The sequence below is a fragment of the Pelobates fuscus genome, chromosome 6 (genome assembly GCF_036172605.1).
Source record: "Pelobates fuscus isolate aPelFus1 chromosome 6, aPelFus1.pri, whole genome shotgun sequence".
Lineage (NCBI taxonomy): Eukaryota > Metazoa > Chordata > Amphibia > Anura > Pelobatidae > Pelobates > Pelobates fuscus.
The window spans coordinates 226,893,690-226,911,734 of record NC_086322.1 but is presented as its reverse complement, the minus strand read 5'-3'; the positions used below and the strand labels follow the sequence as shown (position 1 = coordinate 226,911,734).

The 18,045-nt window shown below is 36.6% G+C and overlaps 1 protein-coding gene across 1 annotated transcript in view; it reads right to left on the bottom strand.

Annotated features, from left to right (window-relative positions):
- PRKG2 (protein kinase cGMP-dependent 2) overlaps positions 1 to 18,045 on the bottom strand; it is a 115,728-nt gene that overhangs the window by 76,565 nt on the left and 21,118 nt on the right. Inside the window, exon 2 of the mRNA XM_063458804.1 lies at positions 3,843 to 4,394. Within this exon, the coding sequence (XP_063314874.1) occupies positions 3,843 to 4,381 (539 nt within the window). The 5' untranslated portion in view covers positions 4,382 to 4,394. The remainder of the gene's footprint in view (positions 1 to 3,842; positions 4,395 to 18,045) is intronic.

Genomic DNA, 18,045 nt, shown 5'->3' with positions numbered 1-18,045 from the left:
GTAGGGAGTTTAGAATTTGTGTGCTTCTGGCACAAGTAGCTATTTTTGTTTTCCAATTCACATCAGGAAGATTAAAGTCACCCATGGTGATAACTTCCCCCTTCATTGTCATTTTAGCTATTTCTTCAACTAGTAGATTATCTAACTCTTCAATTTGTCCTGGGGGCCTATAAATCACACCTACACGAACTACTGTGTGATTACCAAATTCTAACATAACCCAAATGGACTCTATGTTCGTCTCACTAACCTTTATTAGGCTAGATTTTATGCTATCCTTCACATACAGGGCCACCCCTCCCCCTTTCTTGCCTTCCCTGTCTTTTCTATATAAAGAGTACCCTGGTATTGCTATGTCCCAGTCATTTTTTTCATACCATGTCTCAGTAACAGCGACTAAATCTACACTATCAGTTGCCATTATTGCCACAAGTTCATGGATCTTATTCCCTAAACTGCGAGCATTTGTAGACATGACTCTAAGCTTATCATTTTTTAACACACTTGCTACAGGCACCTTCTGTCCTTGTTTTGGGGGACAATTGGATTGATGTTTTATCACCCTTTTGCCCCCCCCCCCCTCCTAGTTTAAATACATCTTAGCAAAACCTCTGAACTGCTCACTGAGAACATTTGTTTCCTTCTGAGAAAGATGCAAACCATCTTTTTTGTACAGTTTATTTCTGTTCCAAACAGAGCTACCATGAGCAATAAAGCCAAATCCTTGCTCCCGACACCATTCACCAAGCCACAAGTTAAAGTCCCTAATACACATCCGCCTGTCATTCTGAGTGTTATGCACAGGCAGAACTTCAGAGAATGACAGTGTGGAAGCAACCTGCCGTATATCATTGGCAAAAACACTAAAAACTTCCTTAACCCCTGAAACCTCATTGCAAGCCAAGTCATTTGTCTATGAATTTCAACTCACAAGGTCGAAACTCTCCGCACTCATGGCTAGTGGACTAGCTATTTTTGAGTCCTGTAATATAACAAATTAAAGAGCATAGATAGTACTTTATAAAACTATGTGAATAGTTGGAAAATATAATTAATGTTTTTATGAATCCAAAGCTGTAAATCTGACCTTCTGCATGAAAACACAAACAAGGAGTGCTGGTTTAGGCCAGTTATCACTCACTAGATATTTTTTATGATATCCTTTCATGTGAATCCATCAAGTCTTTCTGTTCCCTTTCTCCTATCATCGTAATATTCCTTGATCTAATTAGGCATATTACAGTTCATCCAAGAGAGCAATTACAGGCAAACTGTTCAGCAAGCAAGTGATGCAACTATGAAATTATTTCAAATCAGTAGTTTCTGCATTGGTTCCACAAGCCTACCTTTTCAAGATTCTAACACTTTTGCACGATAAGAGTAGATAGAATCTCCATCTTCTATGGGTGCAAAATAAAAGCGTGAAATAATTAGAATGCTTTGAGTGTGCACACCCTTAGGTATACAAAATACAAATTTTTGAAGAACAGATCATATCAAACTAACCAGATTTTCTCTATCACTAAATAAATATTTATAAACATTTCATTTTTAGGAACTATCCACCTTCCCAGAGGAACTTACTACCACCCACCAGCCCCCAAAAGAGGGAGATACTGCCCCCTCGACTAAAGCAGACATCAAAGCCCTTTTGCATGAGATAAGGGCCATGTTCCAAGCAGATGTGGCTGGGGTGAGGGAAGAAGTGGCCACCCTCACTGACAGGATTATCAGATTGGAGGATGACATGGACACGACAAAAGTGACCCAAACAGCCACAGATAGTGCTCAACCGCTTGGCTAATATGGAGGACAGGATGATCGAGAAAATCTGGTTAGTAATTGTTATGGACCACTGCTTCCGACTACCTAAGGCCCTCAGAGCCCCTCAGAGTCATCACGAGACATTCTTGTAAAGCTTATCCGGGACTCAGACAGAGGCGCTATTCTGACAGCAACTAAAGATACCCCCAGCACTACCTTTGAGGGGCACCAACTGACATTTTATAGGGACATATCCCGCCATACCATCACCTGGCGACGGTCACTACGCCAACTCACTCAGCACCTCCAGGAAAGCAAAGTACCATATAAATGGGGCATACACAAGCTGACGGTAGAAAGAAGGGGCAAGACACACTCACTCACTCACCTATCGGAATCACACCGTTTCCACGGGACCTGGGACTGCCCGTGAGCACCTTTCCCTTGCCGCAACAACCCTCCTCGTCAGTAGACCACATTACTCCGTTTGTCCCAAGAGGGGATCCCACGACCCACCACCATGAAGAGGACTAACGCATCAGCTTGTCCATCTCACCACACAAGCTCCATGCGAGCTCATTTTCTCTCTAGGTGTTAGCATGGACACTAAATATTGTTTGGTGGCTTTATGGTTTTTACATTTTTTTTTATTTTTTATCTATACTTTTAAGATCTTAATCTAAATTGGCTCCGTTAGTAGTAGCTACACTAGTTCTGCAGAGTTGTATACCCCCCCACCCCATTAACCTACCCACCATGCCTAATACGACCAGCAGCTCCCACCAACAGGCAGACGCTGCGTGACACAGGCCGACAGCAACCACTTCTCATATTAGTTCTGATTTGATTTTACAACTAGTACAATTCGCTACCAATGACGGCAGACTGAGGACGAGAAAACAGTTATGACCACGGCAGTATGTCATAGGTACCTCAAGCAGTCCCCCTCCCCCCCTCCCCTATTAACCCAGAGGACTGTAGGTTTTAACACCCTTGGAATACGGCTGACTATCCTTTCTGTACTGTACAAGTCAGATTATCATTTATATTATAAAACGTGCTGTATAACTAATATGTTCTGTTACAATGTAATGACTAATATTACACTGTTGATGACATGTCTTATGGCAAGTGCACCTTACAAAGCACAACAAAAATAAAGAATTCACACAAAAAAAAGTATGCACAGGGATTGATGTGATGTTTTGCAAATTAGTTCAACATAGCTTGTCCTGTAAGGATGTAAAAAAAAATCTGACAATGTACAATGTACAGTGTACAATAACAGTTAACTATGGACATACAGTGTAAGGAATCATGCATAACATGGCTACTACTTTTTTTACATGTACTGTTGATAGTCAGACACATATAAGGTTAGACCAACTAGTGTTTATACCATCACAGTAGGCCAAGACCGGATTAATAGCCCATTGGCCCAGTGCTGACAATTATGATGGACCTAATTACAGAATCTTATTAACAGAAAACACTAAAATAGCCATACCTCCCAAGAGTCATGTATCTAGTGGAGGTGGTGCCAGAGGAAAACTCTCAGAATGCATTTATAAGAATACTCATATCCTATGCTAATCTCTTGCTTTCATCTCTTAAACAAATCCATAAACCCCAACATTGGCATTCTGTGAGGTGGGATGTCAGTGGGTGAGGTAAAAGGAGATGGGTCATGATGTAGATCACGTCACCGGCACTGCCTAATGGGCAAGACCTGCCTGGATAGGGATCAGGTCTGCCTGAAGAACTGGAAGGTCAGCCTGACTTGAATGCATGCATGCCTGGCTGACTGCCACTTGTAAGAGGGGGAATAAGGATGGAGATGTAGATGGGCCAGAAAATGGTCTATTTTTCAAAGGTTTTAGGATTTTATATTTGCATAACTGATTTGGACTATCAATTGTCATATCATTTTGCACACTGTGATCTTGTTTGATTCATATTTACACATTGCACAAAATGCTATCAATGTATGCTATCACTGTATGTAATAATATCTGAATTTCCTAATGCAAATTTTTTTTTTAAAACACAAAAACCAAAACACAAAAAGCCTTACATACCCAGAGTCTTTTTGAACGCGTGCCTTCTCAAATGAGAACCTTGACTGGCCAATATGGTCATATGTCCTAGAAGTTGGCTCAGCAGAAATACCTTCCTTTGCCCCCTTCCTTTTACTGTTGTTGAAAAGGCCAGACAATGTCTTAAATGGTGATGTCTGCATGATTTTGGATGGTGACACTTGGACTGAATTTGTAGGTGATCCTTGCAACAATCGAAATGTGGGCAAATGTAAAGAGTTTCCACCTTGAGAACCTATAACATCTTGCAGTTTGCTAAGTTGGACACATTTAGTTTGAAGCTCCTCGCTGATATCTGCAATCACTTGGGTCTGATTGTTGATTTGCTCCTGTAGTTCTTGGAATACTAGTTCTTTATTTTTCAATTCTTCATTCTTTTTTTTCAACTCTTTTTCAAGTTCCCATACTTTGCCTTTCACAGAATCAACATTGTTAATCTTGTTGCAGGAACCGAAAGAGTAGTTCACCAGCTGCCCATCTGTCTCTCTTGATGGTTTAGGTTTCATGGAACCATTTCCCATTTCTCCAGAAGGCCTGCAAAAAAACACAAATGTGTCTTAATTAGTTTTCCCGAGTGAATGGTTTGACAACAGACTGCTCTTGGATCATTTATCTTTCTGTTATAATTGAGTGATATTGATTTGTCTAATTTTTTATAAGTCAAGCAGGACACTTGAAACCTTTTATCATTTTATCACTTTTAAAAACATTACAGCCTGCCACATCTTGGTTTTCTAGCAGGTTAAACATTTTTTCAATATATATGCAACACTTCTATATAGAATGACCTGATTGAATAGAGGTATTTATTTATAACCATGTATTTTTATATATATATTGTTTTATGAAGTATACAATAGTATTAGTCAATCATGTAAGTAAATATATAGTAACTGATTAATGATCATTGTAATTCATAATTAATCTGTGAAACAGTATAAACGACAATTTATAAACGACAGTATTGTGTCTAGGGTGCTAGCAGTTGAGTCAAATAAATCACTTGATTCTAACAGGTTATAAAGAAATAAAAAATATTAATCGAAAAGGCTGTCAAGCATGAATTTGACACTCCTTTTAATGGACAATAAAGCTAATTAAAACCATTCTATTATTTTTCTTCTAAAAAGACATTTGAATTCACTCTTATTTTGAGGCAAAAAACCAGGCTTAGATACAGAGACACATTTTCAATGCAGAAAATATTGAACTTTCCATTGGCTTTGAGTGGGAGAATAATTGAACACATGTGTATGTATGACACACACATGTGCTTAGTAACCTTTCAGTCAGTCATTGAGAAAATTACTGTACCTACTGCTGGTGACTTGTAGTCAACTGTGAAATAATTTTTGTAGTGTTTACCTCTATATTGGAACTGTTAATCTACATCTTGGCTCACTGTTGATTATTGCCATGCCTCCCAACATACCAGATTTTGGTGGGACAGTCCCAATTTCTGAGCCCTGTCCCACTACCCTGTCTATGTTCCCTGATGTTTCTCTTTTGGGGACACAAGGGAACTGTCCCCAAAAAGTGTAGTGCGAGTGCATGAATATGCGAGCATGGAGCACTAAATCAGTGCACACCTGCATGGTTCTTCCACAGTGTGCTGGCCTGAATGATTAATAGGCAACCTGGCATACATTCATGCCAGACCTGCCAATCCTTCAGGTAGACATGTTCCCTTTCTGTATATGGGTGATAGTAACCACACGCTATGTGTTGTTTCTGTACATAGTTTTTGGTTTGTTTTATTTCTTTTTTGCCAAACAGAAGAAACTAGAGACCCAGGAAGTCCAAATCCTCTTAAGAGATAGATAAGATCTAGAGGAGAGACATAACGCTGATCATTCTCTCCAGGTATATACCACCTTAACTAAGAGAACTGAATTAAAATACTTATTTCCAGACAAAGCATACACCTTTAATAACCAAGAGTATATATTATGCTAAAGAAGGCAAATATGGGAGGTTGTTGGCCCAAGATTTGCAATAAAGGACGCAGACCACCTTGATACCAAGAATAAAAACACCACACAGGACTGTCTCTCATATCATGTCAGATGCTTTTTCCAGAATATTACCACAAAATTAGAAGACTCGCTACCCACACCCTCTGAAATACAAACTATACATTATTGTCTATATTTTAAACTACCATTCCTGCCGGCATTACGTAACTACATGAACGCCAGGAGGTGGAGCCAGCAGACCCATGCAGAGGAAGACACTTAGGTGAGGAGAGAGTGATGGAGTGTGGGTTTCCATTTGAAAAGACAAGACGAGTGAACCAACGAAAATACGTTTATTTTAATTCCCCTTTCCCTTCACAATCCCCTTCCTTGACGGGTATGTTGTTTACCCGTATCTGCCTTAAACTGAGAGCTGGGAGAGAGGACTGGGAGAAGGAACTGGGAGAACGCAAGGAGCGGAAGGTTCTCCTTAGCCCCTATTCAGGTACCGCTGCCGTATTATAATCTTATGGCAGCAAAAGTGAATACCTTTCTAATCTTTCATATATATGTGTTATAAGGTGGTTCTTAAAACAACAAATACTATACAGGAAAACAAATATTAAAGAAAAAGAAAAGAAAAGAGAAAAGAAAAAATATAAAGAAGAGAAACAAAGAAAATATAATAAAGTAAGAAACCCTGTAAACATAAGAAAGGCAGGGAGGAGGGTAAAAATATAGAAACAAAGCAAAGGTTAACTCTAAAGACTAAGAAAAGGAGAGAAGGAGGAAAAAGATAATGGAAAAGAAATTCTGTTTTTTTTTTTGTTTTTTTTGTATTTGAGTTGACAGATATTACTTGTCCATATAAATAAAATGGCAACAAAAAAGGGAATTACAAGGAAGGAAAGGGAAAGAGAAAAAATAGAAACCATCTAAAAAAAAAGATAATCTGGATTCTTCTCACCAATATCTTCCCAGGAACAAAATTTTGTTTTTCTAAATTCCACACAAAACCCTTCAAATAGGAGCAACAAGTAAACAAACCAAATTTGCCTATGGTGATGTCTATGGAGGAAGAAGATGCACCCATCACACAAACATTTTAACAAGAATGTCTCAATAGCCAGCTATTACAAATAAAATTAGAAATTTCAAAAAATTTAGAAAAACTATAAATAGCTTTTAAAGCAATTAAAGAAAAAGTCAATGTAATAGAATTAAACATGGAAGTCATTCAGAAGGAGCAACAATCAACAAAAGAAACAACAACTAACCTAACCGATAAAATAGAAAAATTGGAAGCAAAAATCAACGATATGAAAGTTCAATCCAGAAGGTCAAATATAAGGATAAGAAACATCCCTGAAACCATAACACAAGAAATTTTAAATACATTTCTGATAGATATGTTTAAGTCTCTAGGAACTCCAGCGGATGAACAACATATTCTAATGGAAAGATACCGTCGTATAAATAAACAATTTATATTTTGTTTTATCACCAAATATACCAAGATATGTTATAGTTCAGTTTCACTCCTATGCTTTCAAAGAAAAAATTCTAAAACTTTGCAGGACCAATAAAATAACAGATGAAAAATTCAAGGATATCCAAATCTTTCAAGACCTCTTAATAAACACAAGACTCCAGAGAAAATAATTTAGTTCATATTAAATTATCCTAAGAAAACACAATGTAAAATATAATTGGGGTTACCCAAATAAACTGAAGGTCACTTGGAGAGACAGGGACTTTCCATTTTTTTATATTTTTATTTTATTTCACCGCTCTCTCTTTCTATTATAGAAAGAACGAAGTATACTACATTCAAAATAAGGGGAGAATAAAGGAATTCACATAAGTTAGTCAATTTTATAAAATGAAGACAAGTAGAAATCATGTCCATAAGAGTAAACTTTTTGTCACTATTACTACTGAAGCACGACATAAAGGTTATGAAAGGGAAATGGAGGAGATGGGGAAAAAGGAATTATAGGGGGATTTATCTGATGTTTTGCTTTCATATAAAAAATTAACACATATTGGGAATATCACATGTAAGGTAATATGAAATGAGAATTAAGATTAAATAATATATAAATTAGAGAATAAATCATAAAATAAATATCAATACAGTAGAACACATGGTATTTCATAAATAATGAATAATATTGAAATTAACACATAGTAATTTGAGCACTATTTTCATGAAATGGGTCAATATGATGAATAAAAGTGAGAGAGGAGAAGTAAAAGGAAAATGGGAAAATTAAATAGTTTTTTTTCTTCCCTCTGAATTAATAATCTGCATGGGTCCAATTTGTCTCTACCATACGTCGTATGTTAATGGCGGAGGTTTTAACCAAGAGTAAACACATTTCGGTTTTCTCTATGGTTAACTGTACATATTTTCCTTCTTATTTTAGAAGAAATTGTTTTATTTTTCTGTGTTGATGGTCAATATTTGTGGTAAATGTAGTAAAATGTATGTTTTTAAATGTGGTTTTTATGGAAAATATTATTCATTTGGTGAAGAGCTGTTGAGGAGAGATGAGATTATACACAGGTTGAAATATGGATAAAATATTATCAGTTAATGCCCAGGGTATTAATTCCCCATATTAGAGATTGACTATTTACAATTACTTAAAAAAAATATAGGGTTGATGTGACATTTTTACAGGAGACACGCTGGAAACTAGGAGATAAAAAAAAAGGTTTGCAGGGAAAGATTTCACATTACTATTTGAGGCTCCAAGCAATGACAAAAAACAGAGAGGAGTAGCCATAGTGATCGCTACATTTTGAATTAATATGCCAGATACTAGATCCACAAGGGCGATACATGATACTAGCATGTAAAATGAATGAGGAGATCTATACAATAATTAATGTGTATCTACCCAATATTTCCCCAGTGTGTGACCTCAAACAAAATATTGTCTGTTGCCAAAAACAAGAAAAAAAGGAATGGTAATTATAGCATGGGACTTTAATTGCGTTTCTGATGTGGATATGGATAAAAAAATATTTAAAAGGTATAAACACTAACAAAAACAAATAAAGAAACAAGCAAATATGCTTACAAATACTTTAAATAACTTTTATCCATGATACACGGAGAGTTTATCATCCAAGAGAGAAGGATTTACCCATTTATCTAGTGTACATCTTTCATATTCCCGCATTTATTTAATATGCAGTAATCAAATGCTGTTAAAAAGAATAAATAAAGTTAATATAATTAAAAATACCTGGTCAGATCATAATATTCTTATGCTGGAAATTAAAGATAGATTAAAATTTAATAGTAGACCACCATGGAGACTTAACAAATTCGTATTAAATTCAAAAAACAATAGAAACTATATATCAAATTTAATATCCTTATACTTCAAAGAAAATAACCTAGAAGATACATCACCAGCAAATAATTGGTGCGCCTTTAAAGCAGTTATTAGAGGACATCTAATTAAATTAAATCACAAATTAAAATTGAACCAGGGAAAAAACTTGCTGATCTGATCTGTATATAAAAGCTGATCTGTATATTCTTTTCTCTGATTTGTCAAATAAAAAGAAACAATATCCATCAAATGATACATATTTAGACATTTTAAAAATTCAAGCAGAAATGTATTCTAAATTAAGACAAAATTCAATTAAAGCAATGAAAAAAATTAAAACAAAATTATATGCCAAAGGCAATAGAGCCGATAAATTATTATCCAATAAACATAACAAAAAATGAACACAAAAAATAAGATAACAAAACTTTAATGTCTCCAGCATTGATTGGTACGGCGTTTAATAATTACTACAAATCCGTATATAATATAGAAAATCCATCACAAGATTCAAATTTAGAAAAAATATTTCCAAATTTTAAAATTACCTATAATTGACAGATCTTCAAAAAGCAAACTTAAATCAACCTATAATGATAAATGAAGTCGAACAAGCCATGGCTAAATTAAAGCTTAAAAAAACACCAGGACCCGATGGTCTTAGTAACATCTTTTACAAAACATTTAAATCAAATTTAATAGACCAGTTAACATCTACATTTAATGCTAATGTACACCAAGGTTATTTTCCGATAGAATTAACAAGAACAAATATAATTCCAATTCTCAAACCCAATAAAAATCCAGCATATCTAGAAAATTCTAGACCAATATCTCTCTTAAATACAGATATTAAATTATTTGCCTCAATTTTAGCAGAAAGGTTAAAATTAACTTTAAATAATTTGATTCATTCATACCAAATAGGTTTTATACCAAACAGATTTTCAGGATCAAATATAAGGAGACTTTTGGATATAATGGATTCGGTAGAAAGAACAGGTGATCCCCTACTGACTCTGTCGATTGATGCTGAAAAAGCGTTTGACAGAGTCAGCTGGAAATTTATGAGTAAATCATTAAAAGAATTTGGCATCAAGGGTTGGATATATGAAGCAATTATGTCTATGTACTATTCCCCATCAGCAAGAACAGTTGGGCACAGTATTTTATCAGATTGGTTCACTTTGAACAACGGACCTAGACAGGGATGCCCACTTTCTCCAATCCTCTATGTCTTATCTATTGAACTGTTAGCAATGAAAATCAGAGAAAATCAATAAATTAAATTTCAATAAATCACAAACAATATAAAATAAATCTATATGCAGATGATGTCCTTTTTACACTAACAAACCCAAAGCAATCTCTAATAAACCTCATGGAGGAGATCTCCACTTTCAGTAAAGTATCAAATTATAAAATTAATATACAAAAATCAACAATTCTATCTAAAATTATAGACCCAGATATGAAAAATCAAATAAAAACTCAATATAATTTTATATGGATAAAATATAGTTTTCAATATCTGGGTATTAAAATTACAAAAAATGTAAAAATCTGATGGAATTAAATTTCATAGAGCTATTGAAATCCACAAACCATTTATTAAAATGATGGAGGTAAGTGGATCTCTCCTGGTGGGGGCGAATAAATTTAGTAAATTCATATATTCTTCCGAGATGATCATATTTATTCCAAGTGATCCCTTTAACAATTCCTAAAATGTGGTTAATAATAATACAATCAAGTTTTGCAGATTTCGTATGGAAAGCAAAGACACCAAGAATAAACCAGAAAGTGTAATCCTTAAAAAACAAAAAACAAAGGAGGTCTTGGTTTCCCAGACATAAGAAAATTGTATTAAGCTAGCATGTTAACTCATATTTACAGAATGCAAATTTGTTCTCCAGAATTAGATGGATGGCAAGAATTAGAGAGAAATGCTATAGGAGGTATAGATATATATGTAATTACATGGAATATAAAAAAAAAACCAGTTAATATTAACAACATTTTAAGTCAAACAATCCAAGCATGGATTAAAATAAAAAAATAAAAGAAATTAAAATTACCTAAAATTTTTTTACAAAACTGAACATTTTCGTTGCCAACCCTAGAAGCCCACATTACCCTGCTCCCAAAAGCGGTGAAAGACTTTACTGACTGTGGTACTTATCATCCAATCTCATTGATAAATGTGAATATGAAGCTTTTCACAAAAAGTTTAGCCAACAGGCTTCGACCTCTTCTATCTGGACTAGTTCACACTGATCAGGTTGGCTTTATACTTGGTAGGAAAGCCAAATCAAACACCACTAAAATAATCAATCTCATATATTTAACCAAACTATTGGGTACCAGTCGATGCAGAAAAAGCCATAGACGGGATGGGCGGGTCCCTTTTAATCCATACTCTATAATTCATGGGCTTTGGACATAAATAACTGAATTTTATAACAGCTATTATTTCAACTCCTTATGCTAGGATACAAATTAACGACAAGCTGTCTTCCCAGGTCCACATTAAGAATAGCACCAGATAGGGGTGTCCCCTCTTTCTACTACTCTTTACACTCTCCATGGAGCCTTTTCTCCAAGTTATTAGGGGCAAACCTAACATCAAATGTCTACTAATCATTGGTCAGGATTATAAATATCAGTATTTGCTGATGATTGTTCTCCTCACAGTCACAGAGCCTGAGTCCTCTCTACCCCTCCCATACCCATCATGAGATCTCATTTTATGGCAAAGTGTCCAACTTTTTTAAATAATCATTAGTACGATCAAAATCCTCAACATAAAAATTACAGTGTCACATAAGACTCAAACAGGCCTTCACATCTCATGGGCAAATAGCTCTATACAATATCTGGGTGTATTTCTCCTAACAGACCATCATGCAGCTTTTAAATTTTCCCTATTAAAACACCCTTTGACTGCAGCAAATCAATTAATCCCATTTTATTGGATGAAACCTAGGGCTCCATCTGTTAGAGACTGGGTACAAAGAGTGGAATACATTCAAATCATGAAAGAAATGCATTTTTCTTTATCTCACAAGTACCAACTATACTTAAAACATGGTTTATGGGGAAAGCTTTCCTACAGTATAAAGAGAGTGGATGCTAGAGTGAACTAACTATTCTGAAATTGACATAGATAATGTGGCCAACCCACCACCATACTACAAACCCTATTGGCGCTTTAAAGCCCATTTCACACATTAAGATGTATTATCAGCATACCTTTAGTTACTCTATACTGGCAATAGAGTTGACCCCATTCAGTTTCATATGTTATTTATATTTTGTTATGCCTTTGTTTTACTTTGTTATAATTCTTCTCCCACAACCTCACGACTCATGACAGTATCTGAAAACCTACGTTATCTGCATTTAATAGATCAAAACAGCCCCGGGTGACGTCACTTAAGAACAATCACCATATGTCTGTTCTAGTATTCATTACATTCACAGATTTGTACTCAATATGTGATTTATAACCTGTATCTCCATTGCATGTTTATATGGTATTTCACTGTGTATGTAACAACACCTAACTTACCCAATATATAAACTGGAGCAGATTGTAGAATACAGATTGTGCCATTAAACTTGCTAAGACTAGGTAATTAAACCTATTGTTTGAAAATTAAGCCTATTGTGTGAAAATTAAAAGAATCTTGCCAATAAAAAAATACTTTGCTTTGATAGATATCAAAAATTGCAAACACAGGTTTATAAAAAAATTTTTTTTTTTGTAAAATGCATGTGTGGCACAATTATTGGCACCCCTATGAATTCTTATCATAAAAATATATTGGAAATGTAATTTTTTTTAGTACTCCTCGGTGATTAGGGACAGAAAATTGTATAGAATGAATAGAATGACATACGTCTCAAAATATGTCCATTTGGAATAGGAACTTTTGTTTGTTATACTTGAAAACTGAAATGTTGTTACAGCCACAAAGCCACAGCACACAGTGTATTGGAGGAGAAGAAACAAAATATTGTTTATATCTCAGGTAAGAACTGACACTCAGTTCCAGGGCAGATCTACAGGGAGGGAAAAAAAGTATTTGATCCCCTTCTGAATTTTAGCGTTTGCCCACTGACAAAGAAATGATCAGTCTATAATTTCAATGTGTATTTTAACCCCTTAAGGACGCATTTTCCGTCATGCTTGTCCTTCACTTAAAGACGCACAATGGAAAATTGCCGTCATGCACTAGTTTTTCAACAGAGACTTTTTTTTACTGTTGGTAACTGGAAACCCTAGGTATCCTTTTATTCCTGGGGCCAGAATTAGAGGCGTAACTAGAAAGCACAGGGCCCCAGTGTAAAAAGTCCCCCCCCATACGTTTACCTTCTCCCTCCCATACGTTCCTCCCCACACATGCAGACAAACAGATACACATGCAGACACATACATATACAGAGACACAGGCATACAGACGCACACATACAGGCACAGATACGTATAGACACACACATACATACAGACACACACAAACATACAAATACACACACACACATACATACACATACACACACAAAGACAGACTTAACGGAATCCCCCCGTACTCTGACTGAGTACCCTCCGTTGATGGACGCTTCCTAGCTTGTGCCAAGGACCACAAGCACCGCACCGGACACCACAACCACCGCAGACTCCACAACCGCCGTAGCTTAACTGGAGTCTTGCCGTCTTCCTTCCACCCTGAATCAGGCTCTGTCCTCCAGGACCGTGTGGGAAAGACCTCTCCTCCAGGAGAGCATAACAGGAACAGCTTTTACAAGAGCTAAGTGATTAAAGCTCAGGGGAGTATACAAGTATAGCAATCCTCAGTGTGAGTATAGCTGTCCCCTCCAATCACGAGACAAGACTACGTGTTGAGGGTCATAAGGTCTGTTTCATCAGCACCAAATGACTTTCTTTTATGCAAGTTTTTACACAAAGTTACCACCCACATGGTCTTGTGGAACAGCCAATCAACAACGTACAATACAGTTAAACACTCCCATTCATTCCAGCAAAATCCGCCCTTGCCTGTGATAGAATTACTGTACACAATCGGCTAATGTAATTATCGCAGGCAGGAAAATACAGTTTTTATACAATTCTTATAACTTTAAAAGTATACTTGCAATATTAATAAAAGTTACATATTCTAAATCAGAATACTCCAAATACAAACATATCCAAAAATCATACAATTCCCTTCAGTGGTTTAAAAGTTAAGTCCTATTTGACCGACCGCAAGCATAGCTTTCCTGCCCAAAAGAGTTCCATAGATTTGGGCTGTGCAGTCGGTCTATTTTACACAAAAAAAACAACGACAAAGTCCCATTCGAATGCACGGACGGGGCGCTGTTCGTGCAAATAGCCCAGTATTAACTGTGCCAAAGCGTCGAAGTTTCAGAGAAGGTAAGGGTCAGCAGTGTTCGTGCTGTTTTGTAGCCGATTTCAGTTCCATGAATTTGACGGCACACACCGCAGACCACGTTTGTCTAAATAAAAATGGGCGCTGCCACGTGTTCGACTGTACGAACGGTGGCCACCCAGCGGTCAGCAATTAACTTGCGGTTAACACCAGCCTGGGAGGTAAATTGCCTGCACACTCCCACTTGTGTGTGGTCCGCCTGTTCGGTAATTGGTTCGGTGAGCTCCATTTACCGAACCATATGGGAAAAAAAGGCATGTACAAGTTATTTTCACAGTCTGGGGACTATGGTGACACAGTTTTGAAGGGGCATTGTTCCAATGCTCACTCCCAATAATGTGCTTAAAGGGCCAGCACCAGTCCCATAAAAGTCCATAGGCCCAAATAATAGTTTTAAAGGGCTATACACCCCAGGGCCATAGTCACAGGGCAAGAGGATGGCAAGCAGGCCTCTCCAGGACCAAGTGGCGAAGGGCACTTCGTCACACAGACATACACACAAATACATACAAACACACACACACAGACACATACATACAGACACACAGACAGACATACACACATAAATACAGACACATACATACAAACACACACACTCACACACAGACACATACATGCAGACACACACAGACACACATAGACAGAGAAATATTTATTTAGACACACATATAGACACACATACACAAACACACACACATACATACAAACACACACACACATTTACAGATACATATAAACACACACACACACACACACATTTTTCAGAGATTGGCTATTAAATTACTACATAAAAAGTGCCATAATACCCGTAGGTAAATAACCTGTGATGTCTGCGTTATAAAAAATAAATACTTTTGTGTGGCAATTTTGTTTTCTAAAATTCCATATTAAAATGTTATTTTACTACTTGTATTTTGTGACCAGTAACCGAAAATAAACTGAAATCCTAGACTTTTTTATATATATATTATAAATCAGAACAACTAAATGAATTTATTTTGAATTACTTTTGTTAAGCTGTACTATTTATGCACATGCTATTATTGTCAAAACTGTGAGAAAAAACTTTTTTCCCTTTTTTTTATTTTTTTGTATATATTTATAATAGATGAGAATTTATATATGTATATGTCACATCAAATTAAAGCCCTTTTTGTCCTTTTAAAAAAATAAAAATAATATATATATATATATATATATATATATATATATATATAAAATATGTATTGGTGCAATAAATGAGAAAGATGCAAATTGTGGTTGAACACAAACATCATAAAATGCAATAGTTGCTTGTGTCCTTAAGGGTAAGACAAGCTTCTGAAGCTGTGTCCTTACATGGTTAACAGTGAGAGCCGGAATAAAAAAAATAAAAAAATAAATAAACAGAAACAGAAAAACGCATGTCAAAAAAGTTATAAATTGATTTGCATGCCAATGAGTGAAATAAGTATTTGATCCCCTATCAATCAGCAAGATTTCTGGCTCCCAGGTGTCTTTTATACCAGTAACAAGCTGGGATTAGGAGCACTCTCTTAAAGAGAGTCCGCCTGCTCAAGAAAGCACATGTACAGGCCCGTCTGAAGTTTGCCAATGAACATCTGAATGATTCATAGGAGAACTAGGTGAAAGTGTTGTGGTTAAATGAGACCAAACTCAAGCTCTTTTGTATCAACTCAACTCGCAACGTTTGGAGGAGGAGGACTGCTGCCTATGACCCGAAGAACACCACCCCCACTGTCAAACATGGAGGTGGAAACATTATGCTTTGGGGGTGTTTTGGTGCTAAGGGGACAGGACAACTGAACTGCATCAAAGGGACAATTGACAAGGCCATTCTTGGGTGAGAACCTCCTTCCGTGGATGGGTATTCCAGCATGAGAATCACCCAAAACACACAGCCAAGGCAACAAAAGAGTGGCTCAAGAAGAAGCAAATTAAGGTCCTGGAGTGCCCTAGCCAGTCTCCAAATCTGTGGAGGGTGCTGAAGGTTGGAGAGGATCTGGAAAGAGGAGTGGGACAAAATCCCTCCTGAGATGTGTGCTACAAGAAACGTCTGACCTCTGTGATTGCCAACAAGGATTTTGACACCAAGTACTAAGTCGAAGGGGTCAAATACTTATTTTACTTATTGACATGCAAATCAATTTATAACTTTTTTGACATGCATTTTTCTGGATTTTGTTGTTGTTATTCTGTCTCTCACTGTTGAAATACACCTACCATTAAAATTATAGACTGATCATTTCTTTGTCAGTGGGCAAACGTTCAAAATCAGCAGGGGATCAAATACATTTTCCCCTCACTGTACATACAACACTGTGGAGGACTACATTTACTTTTATTTTTCAGACCTACATACATATTTTTTAAATATGCAATATGCAATGCCCCTTTATCTCCTGTGCAAAATATATACTAATAACACACACAGCAACATACTAGGCTTTTCTAGAAGACTATTCCAATAATTCACTTTGTAAACTAGTTTTCCATCAAATCCATAGTAATTTAGCATTTGTTAGACATACCCATGCTTGAGCAGAATCTATACCATACTGTTTGCATCTAAAAAAAAAAAAAAAAGTTATATTCTCTATAAAGACTACAGGGGGAAACATTTGATACAAATGACCATGTGGTGATGTAACATTAAAACCTCTTCATGAGTAGTAATGACTTCTAATATTCCTTAGGGCAGTCGTGGGATTCAGGGATCCAGTTGGCTGCACACCGAGCTCAGCTGCAGGTGGATGTGCTGCACCAAGGTCCTCCACCAAGTACAGGCCTGTCCAGCTGCTCTGCACTTTGCTCTCCTCCCGCTGCCTCTGACGCTGTACAGTCAAGTTGTTACAGGTCACAGCGAACTTGCCGCAATAAACACACCAGCTTGTACTTTTCAGCCTCCTCTAAGGCATTGAGACTCACGGCCACCCAGCTCGCCAGGTTGTCTATCCGCTCGCACTCCATGGGCAAAGCCTGAGCTTGGGGCCCGTGGATCTCACAGGCAGTGTCTCTGTGTGTGTGTGTCAGTTTCTGTATCTGCATGTGTCAGTTTTTGTGTGTGTCAGTGTATGTATCTGCATGTGTCAGTGTATGTATCTGCCTGTGTGTCAGTATGTGTGCCTGTGTGTCAGTGTGTGTGTCAGTGTGTATGTATCTGCCTGTGTGTCAGTGTGTGTGTGTATCAGTTTATGTATCTGCATATGTCAGTGTGTGTGTGTGTCAGTTTATGTATCTGCATGTGTGTCAGTGTGTGTGTCGTTTTATGTATCTGCATGTGTATCATTTTGTGTGTGTGTCAGTTTATGTATCTGCATATGTCAGTGTGTGTGTCAGTTTATGTATCTGCATATGTCAGTGTGTGTGTGTCAGTTTATGTATCTGCATGTGTGTCAGTGTGTGTGTCGTTTTATGTGTCTGCATG